The sequence below is a fragment of the Haematobia irritans genome, chromosome 1 (genome assembly GCF_050003625.1).
Source record: "Haematobia irritans isolate KBUSLIRL chromosome 1, ASM5000362v1, whole genome shotgun sequence".
Classification (NCBI taxonomy): Eukaryota; Metazoa; Arthropoda; class Insecta; order Diptera; family Muscidae; genus Haematobia; species Haematobia irritans.
The window spans coordinates 94,649,551-94,658,662 of record NC_134397.1 but is presented as its reverse complement, the minus strand read 5'-3'; the positions used below and the strand labels follow the sequence as shown (position 1 = coordinate 94,658,662).

The 9,112-nt window shown below is 33.5% G+C and overlaps 1 protein-coding gene and 2 long non-coding RNA genes across 3 annotated transcripts in view; all 3 read left to right on the top strand.

The window, feature by feature from the left end:
- The first annotated feature begins 96 nt into the window (after positions 1-96).
- LOC142240213 (uncharacterized) lies at positions 97-994 on the top strand. Its single transcript, XR_012723196.1, has 3 exons — positions 97-227; positions 292-397; positions 463-994. It is a non-coding gene; the product is annotated as an uncharacterized LOC142240213 (long non-coding RNA).
- A 2,534-nt stretch (positions 995-3,528) lies between these two features.
- Positions 3,529-4,523, top strand: LOC142240205 (uncharacterized). Its single transcript, XR_012723193.1, has 2 exons — positions 3,529-4,252; positions 4,310-4,523. It is a non-coding gene; the product is annotated as an uncharacterized LOC142240205 (long non-coding RNA).
- Positions 4,524-8,808: 4,285 nt separating this feature from the next.
- Wdr37 (WD repeat domain 37) overlaps positions 8,809-9,112 on the top strand; it is an 85,261-nt gene continuing 84,957 nt past the window's right edge. The window contains exon 1 of the mRNA XM_075291162.1: positions 8,809-9,056. Within this exon, the coding sequence (XP_075147277.1) occupies positions 8,924-9,056 (133 nt within the window). The 5' untranslated portion in view covers positions 8,809-8,923. The remainder of the gene's footprint in view (positions 9,057-9,112) is intronic.

Below are 9,112 nucleotides of genomic sequence, written 5' to 3'. Positions count from 1 at the left end.
CAATTTGAAGATGTATTGAAGATGAGCTATTTCAAGTCAAGTTGAATTTATGTTGAAAATTATATTTACCCTCAATCTGAAAAGTTGTTGCATTTGAAAAACGCTCATCCTGTGTTTATTGGGATGTGATTTTCAATACTTATTTGTGCAACGAAGTTCGTGGTTAATTGCAAGAAATAAAAAAATGGAAAATTTTAGACAAATAACCAAATAGTTTATAAAAATAGGTAAGTGAAAATAAAAAAAGAAAAAAAACTTTAAGGAAGTCACTAAATGTATATTTATTTGCAGAAAACTAAAATTATGGATTCTACGTTCTTGAAAACATTAAAAAGCTGACCAATGAAAAAATGGTGGACAATTAACTGGAACTGCTTCAAATAGTTTATAATAATTGGTACGTCAATATGAAAAATTAAATCAACACTTTAAAGAAGTCACTAAATTTATATCTCTTTGCAGAAAACTAAAATCTTTGGATGCCACATTCTTGCAAACAATAAGAAGCTGACCAATGAAAAACGAGTGGCTTATCGACAAGAAAAAGTTTCCAGAGACATTACAAGTGCAACCAATTAAAATTGTTAAAAACAACAAATTGTTGAAATCAACAACTTCTGGATGAAAATGTGCATCACATCGTCAGTTTAATTCATATGCTATTATCAGTTTAAAATGGATATATTGTGACTTCCTTCTGCTGGAAATCAATTCTAACACGCGGTCCAGTACGTTCCTAATTTCAAATTGCCCGCATGTTAATAAAACGAAGGAACCAAAATGAAGGAAATCGAATTATCAATGCAAAGGTGTTTACTAATAATGTTTAAGATATTTAAAGTTTTGTTGTTTGTTTTTTTTCTTTGTTCTTATTTGTTGATATGTTTAATAAGATTATTATTTATCAATTGGTATTGTAGTGTATTATGTAGTGTAGTGTATTATATATAGTTTATTTTGATGAAAATGAATAAATTATACAAAATTCATAGAATTTTGGCTTTGACTTTCAATTTGAAGTGGGGATATCATTCATACAAATTTAGGTTGAAAAGTATTTGCAACGATGTTAATTTTGAATTTGACTCGCATTGAAAATTGTTTGACAAATTATTGAGTAGCGATGCATTTCAATTTGAGGATAACATTTGAGATATTATTGCTAAAAGGCCGGCATGCACCTCTAGCGAAATTTTCGGTAGCAAAAATTTATTTAATGGTGTTTTCTTTTCTGAAAAAAGGGCTTTGCCTTCATTTTGTCTGTACAGAATGCGCATTTTTAAAATGTTACCAGCAACCTAAAAAAATGCTATCATTTCAGCGGGCAGAAAAGAATTCAAAGAAGGAAACAGGGCAATCACAGCACTCTCGTTTGTAGGCAGTGCTGAAAATGCCCTTAATTTGCCTCTATGCGTGGTGCTATTTTCACAACAGAATGCGAAGCCTTTTCGCACTTTTGCCTGCTTTTTTTAGAAAAGAACCTAAAAAGTAAATTTTCCGGGCAAAATGCAAAAAAAGTGCGCATTTTTTACAAGAAAAGAAAATGCCATAAGTCTGCAACAAAAAAAACAGGGCTGTGTACACAAATTTTAAACCAGCTAATCGCTTTTAAACATTGTTAATATATGTTCCAAATATTCCTCAAATAAATTGTTTATTATTTACAGACCTTTTAAAACTTTTACGCACACAATGATTGTAATAAATTAAATGTTTGCTGCCAAAATATGCTTTTGACAACCCTGTTATTTTCATTAGAGGTGCGTACCAGCTTACGAAATTGAACGCTACCGAAAATTTCGTTAGCATAAATAGCAATGTATTTCTTATGGGAATGAAATTTTTCGCTAGAGGTGCATACCGGCCTAAAGGCCTAAAGGCCGGTATGCACCTCTAGCGAAAAATTTCATTCCCATAAGAAATGCATTGCTATTTATGCTAACGAAATTTTCGGTAGCGTTCAATTTCGTAAGCTGGTACGCACCTCTAATGAAAATAACAGGGTTGTCAAAAGCATATTTTGGCAGCAAACATTTAATTTATTACAATCATTGTGTGCGTAAAAGTTTTAAAATGTCTGTAAATAATAAACAATTTATTTGAGGAATATTTGGAACATATATTAATAATTTTTAAAAGCGTTTAGCTGGTTTAAAGTTTGTGTACACAGCCCTGTTTTTTTGTTGTAGACTTAAATAAATTTTTGCTACCGAAAATTTCGCTAGAGGTGCATACCGGCCTTAATGTGTTAAATTTTACTGTTGAGGGTAATGTCTGTTTTTTGTTGAGAACGCGATTTTCTCAACAATTTCTCTACTTGAATATTACCCTAATCCTTTGAAAAAATGTTTGAAAAATTGTTGAAATTTAGCATTTTTCAAACGTTTGTGTTTATTGGGAAGGCTTAAAACTAAAGAAACTAAAGGAAAGAGAATAGATATACGTTTATAACTTAAGGTAAGTACTATGTTCGCATTTCGAGTTGAAATTTTCGCGGTTACTTTATTAAAACAGTTCAATATAAAGCAGACAAATTAACTCAATTGATGCGCAGTTTCTTGTTGCTCTAAATTTCGGCAAGACATTATGGGAATATGTTTGTTTTCATTTATAATTTTGATTATTTCAGGAAAAGTAATCGCGAAAATAAAGTTGTTTTCTACTCGAAAACCGAACGTAGTACTCACCTTTAAGGCTAACTATTTACAAAATATGTACAAAAGATTATAGGACCCTTAGGCCATTGATCCACTATATATACGGTATCTACGATATCCAGCGATCCTAATCTCCTATGGTAAAATAGAAGTCTCTGGTCTCTAAATAGCCTATTTCGTTGATGCAGAGCCAGCAATGCCACCGGTGGTGGATATTCGACCATATCTACGTCAAAATTCCGTTAAAGTGCCCAACTCACCAGTCCATTGGTCAAGCCAGACGAGCCCTCGAGGAAGCCAAGCGCCAGTCTAACCAGAAAGACATCGATTCTTTCCATATCCGCCGCCCCGTACATCTCCCCACAAGGCGGCCACCTCCACGTGCCGTCTTCAGCCCTAACAGGAAACATACCTAAACAGGACGAAAGAACCCTCCTCTCCCATCTCCTCAACCACTCCATCTGCGCCGAAGTCACCCCCCACCAAACCGCAAAAGCATAAGCCGCTATTGGAATAACTTATAGTCTGTAAAGCGCATTACAGACTATCAGTTATTCCGGACGGAATGTCCCCTGCCAGCATTTCAATGTTCCATTTCATCCTCATCGCTACCACAGACTCGTAAGTGACACTGCAACAATCGCCAACTGTGATAGTATTTTGCCATCACTATTCGCAGTAAAGTATTTTGTAGTCTTGGCCAAAATCGTTCACCGTAGAGATTCAGACTCATCGTTCCTTTTGTACAAAGGAACTAGTTCCTTCAAATCGTTCCTTTTCGTTCCGGATTATTATATTTGTCATCACTGTCATCTACTAAAGGCAGACATGACATTGTTTGTTTACTTTGTGCAACGAAGTTCGTGGTCAATTGAAAGATACAAAAAAATATGGAAATTTGAGTGGAATTACTTCAAAAAGAAAAAATAATGAATGGAACGGAAAATGTAAGGAAGTAACTAAACTGAGAAAGCCAAGGATGGATTTTTGGATTTTATAATATTTGTTTTGTGAAGAGCCTGAGATGGAACTAATGATTCTATTAAATAGCAGCATATCAATCAATGATTTAAATACATACGCGCCAAAATGAATGAATTGGCAAATAGATCGAACAAAAAAAAAAAAAAATAATAAAACTGCGATCCGCGGACGATGGAGCGTAAATTGAATAAAACTAAATGACAAAAGGAACGATGGGAACGAAAGAGATGGAACTAGTGAAATCGTTCCATTTAGCGAACCGTTCATTGGAACTAGTTCGTTCCGGAACGACACAAGACTAGTATTTTGTCATCACTATTGTTACAAGAGCCATTTTATATTTTGTGAAACACCAAGCGCAACTGGCTTATTACCCTGCCAGCATTTCAAAGTTCCATTTCAACCTCATCGTTACCACAGACTCGTAAATGTCACTTCAACCATCATGAAAAGGTACATCAAAAAGTACATGCAAGTAATTTGCCATCTCTACTGTTAAAAAAGCCATTTTTTTGTGAAACGCCAAGCGCAACCAGCTTGTTATATTTTAATTAAATGAAAACGAAAATAAAGTTCTGAAAACATAGATTATACGCTTAAAATTGTGAAAGGTATATTGGTGAAAAATTTGGTGATTTTCCAAATGGAATAAAGTGATTGTTTTTCAGATATTTTACAGACACGCTGCCTCCATGGAATAAAAACACTGGTTGATAGACGCAGCAACATGTAACTCGCTACTTGTAACTCAACATCATCATTAATGCCAAAAATTATGTTAAATGTAATGTGATAGTGGTATAAATGTTATATTTTTAAGAATTTGTAAATGTTTAATCAAATTAATAAATATCTAAACAAACGTGTTTTACTCGACCACAATGATTCTTTTACAACTATCTTAAAATGCACTTTTTCTGATTGTTTGGAGGGTCCCTTATTGGCGTCGTTCTAAATTGATCTATAAAGGCACCTAATAATTGCACTCATGCGAAACATTTTTGTAGTAACTTGGCGTGGTACAACTTCTCAATAGTGACGGCGCTTTTCCGACGAGTTTTTGATGTCGTATATGATTGTTTTCGACGTAGTGGGGATTCTCAAAAGAGTCCCCAAATTCAAAAAATGTTGGCAGGGTATAATTTATTTCAATGAAAACGAAAATAAAGTGCTGAAAACATAGTTATTACGCTTAAAATTGTGAAAAGTAAATTGGTGAACAATTTTTGACTTTCCAAATGGAATAAAGTGATAGTTTTTCAAATATTTTTCCAGACACGCTGCCTCCATTGAGAATAAAAGTACTGGCTGATAGACGCTACAACATTTTTATTTATTTTTATTTATTTATTTATATATTTACAATCATAACGAATTATGAAAATAAACAGGTAATATAGGTGCTAACAACATAGGTTTTCGACCTGAATGCTCAAAATTTTGTTTCTGCCCAATTGTATATTCCCCCACATCTTTCTCACTTCCACGACATTTTTTAGTTCTTAGCACCTTTTTCTGTATAATTTTTTTATTTTAATTTTACCTTTTGCCGGACGGGGATTCGAACAGCGGACCACACAGTTTGTAAGGATCAAAGAAGTAGCTGATCAATTGCCCAAGGAAAAATAAAATGTTAATTTTGTAATAACAAGCAACAACCACCAACTTAATTCAATATCGCTGCCTGTTAAATAGCGCTCCAAGCTACTAAACACATATATGTTTATAGGCTATTTCTAAATTATTATATGTTTGCATCCAAGCATATTATATTTACAAACATTTTATGTCCCAAACATAATATGTTCTAACATATTAACATATATGTCCCAAACATGTTATGCTAGTTTATGAACATTATGCTTGCACTCAACAATATTGTGTTTAAAAATTTGTGTTTCAAACATATAATGTTTATAGCCAAACATATGAAAAACAGCCTTTTTCATCCGTGTGGGTATTGCAAACATATGCACTAAATTATAAAACCCTGTATAGGGTATAACTTTTTATTTATGTGGCATTAACATTTACCATTTATTTTTGGTATAACTTTGTTCAGAACAACTAATTTTATTTTTGGAACATAGCAAATTATTCTTGTGATTCCATTCGTTGCAACCATAGTACTGCATCATCAATAGCACTGCCTCCTTTATATTTACCATGAAATGACAGCATAATTTGTGTTTATTATCCCGATGCCCAGTAAAAAGAAACGATTGTAAAATGAACTTCGCTAAATAGAGCTTTATTTGTTAACATTTTTCTATAAATTTCATGTTATATACATTATTTCTATTCAATCAAGTAGTAGGGGGCGGCTAGATGGTGGTTGCTAGTTTATTACGAAAATACCACTCCATGTTATATTTATTTCGTCAATCGATCGTATAACAATTTTAAATAACAACGCGAACCACTTTTGCATTATAATTTAACACAAACCATTTGAATAAATAAATTATTTCTTAATTCGCATTACAAATGGCGCCATATTTTGAAACTAACTAATCTCAACATATGGAAGGATTTAACACGATCTAATTAGGGACTGTGCGCTTTACGTCAGTTTTTCAACTCGAAAAAAAAAACAAAGTATCACAAATGAAAAAATATTTCGGTAGTTTTTCGCATTTTTGGTTTTGTATCGCTGCGGAAACCGAACATAGTACCTACCTTAAGTTCCAGTTTACCCTGCCAACATTTTTTGAATTTGGGGGCGCTTCTGAGAATCCTCACTACCTCGAAAACAATCATATACGACATCAAAAACTCGTCGGAAAAGCGCCGTCACTATTGAGAAGTTGTACCACGCCAAGTTACTACGAAAAAGTTTCTCATCAGTGCAATTATTAGGTGCCTATTTAGATCTATTTCGAAGAACGCCAATAAGAACCCCTGCAAACTATTAGAAAAAGTGCATTTTAAGGTAATTGTAGAAGAATCATTGTGTTCAAGTAAAATACGATTCTGTAGATGTTTATTGATTTGATTAAACATTTATAATTTCTTATAAATATAACATTTTTCGGTTTATGGGTAGGTACTATGTTCGGTTTTCGAGTTGAAAACCACTTTATTTTCGCGATTACTTTTCCTTAAATAACCAAAATTATAAATGAAAACAAACTTATTCCTGTAAAGTCTTGCCGAAATCTAGAGGAACAAGAAACTACGTATCAATTGAGTTAATTTGTCTGCTTTATATTGAACTGTTTTAATAAAGTAACCACGAAAATTTCAACGCGAAAAGCGAACATAGTACTTACCTTATCTCATCACATTTAACATAATTTTTTGCATTAATAAAAGTATGATGTTGAGTTTTAAGTAGCAAGTTACATATTGCAGCGTCTATCAGCCAGTTTATTTTCGATGGAGACAGCGTGCCTGGAAAAATATTTGAAAAACGATCACTTTATTCTATTTGGAAAGTCGAAAATTGTTTACCATATACCTTTCACAATTTTAAGCGTAATATCTATGTTTTCAGAACTTTATTTTCGTTTTTATTTAAATAAAATATAACAAGCTTGGCGTTTCACAAAAAATAAAATGGCTCTTCTAACAGTAGTGATGGCAAAATACTTTCATGTACATTTTGTACTTTTTGATATGCTTCCCCCATCACAGTTCGCGATGGTTGTGGTGACATTTACGAGTCTGTGGTAGCGATGAGGATGAAATGGAACTTTGAAATGCTGGCAGGGTATGGACTATCCAGAACATCGTTGCACTGGTGTTCTATCCAGAACAACTCATCAGTGCAAGCCGCGCCGATGTTGCCAGATTGTATTTTGATAAAGTGACGCTTCTTTAGCAATTTATTGTAACTAATTTATCGAAAAACATGAAATTCAAAGTAGCACAGTGTCATAAATAATCGCAGCAGTAAATATATATTACTATTTGAGCATTTCATACATTAAAAATGCAAGATTTCACTTCTTTTCTGTGATTGTTTTTAAACAGCTGATGACAGTGTTGCATATTTTTTGAGATCTCCTGGATAAACGAGTAGTCTGTTTTCTTTTAGTCCTTCACGGCGCTTTACAGACTATCAGTTATTCCGGACGGAATGTCGGTGTTTGCAAAGAATCTTACAGTGTGTCGGATCGATACGACTTGTCGGCGATGACTAAATAATCGGTAAATGTGTTATCGATCCCATAAACATGCAGCAGTATCGATTATGCCTTCGAACTTAACATATAATGTGCACAATATATGGGATATGTTCGACACGAGTACCCTGCCAGCATTTCAAAGTTCCATTTCATCCTCATCGCTACCACAGACTCGTAAATGTCACCACAACCATCGCGAACTGTGATGGGGGAGGCATATCAAAAAGTACAAAATGTACATGAAAGTATTTTGCCATCACTACTGTTAGAAGAGCCATTTTATTTTTTGTGAAACGCCAAGCGCAACCAGCTTGTTATATTTTTTTTAAATAAAATCGAAAATAAAGTTCTGAAAACATAGATATTACGCTTAAAATTGTGAAAGGTATATGGTGAACAATTTTTGACTTTCCAAATGGAATAAAGTGATAGTTTTTCAAATATTTTTCCAGACACGCTGCCTCCATTGGGAATAAAAGTATTGGCTGATAGACGCTACAACATTTAACTTACAACTTGTAACTCAAAATCAATCTTTTATTAATGCATAAAAATGTGTTAAATGTGATGAGGTAGTCGTATAAATGTTATATTTATGAGAATTTATAAATGTTTCATAAAATTAAGAAACATCTAAACAATCGTGTTTTACTTGACCACAATGATTCTTTTACAACTGTCTTAAAATGCACTTGGTCTGATTGTTTGAAGGGGCTCTTATTGGCGTCCTTCTAAATGTATCCATAAGGGCTCCTAATGATTTCACTCATGCGATACTTTTTTGTAGTAACTTGGCGTGGTACAACTTCTCAATAGTGACGGCGCTTTTCCGAGGAGTTTTGGATATCGTATACGACTGTTTTCGACGTAGTGGGGATTCTCAGAAGCGCCCCCAAATTCAAAAAATGTTGGCAGGGTACTGTCGTCAGGAATAACTGATAGTCTGTAAAGAGCATTATAGTCTGTAAACTGCATTACTTGTACCATGAATTGTACCGTATCATTCTACAATAGAGCATAAAAACGCCGATCAATGAAAACAATAGACTTTGTACTTATAGGTGCATATAAAACTTTGTTATGGTTTCAGATTATTTTGAAGAAAATTGGATTGGAAGGGATTTTCAAATCGTTTTAAAGGAGTAAATCAGAATGAAATCATCAAAACAATCTCGCATGTCCAGCTTAGTCGAACATGAAGAACTTCCATTCCGATCTAAATTGCATCATTTGTTTGCTCAAATAGAGAAGGAATTTGAAATTTTATATTTGGAAAATCTTAGCTGTAAGTTCACAAGGAACATCCATATAGTGATATAGTGGTCTACTAGCTATATATGT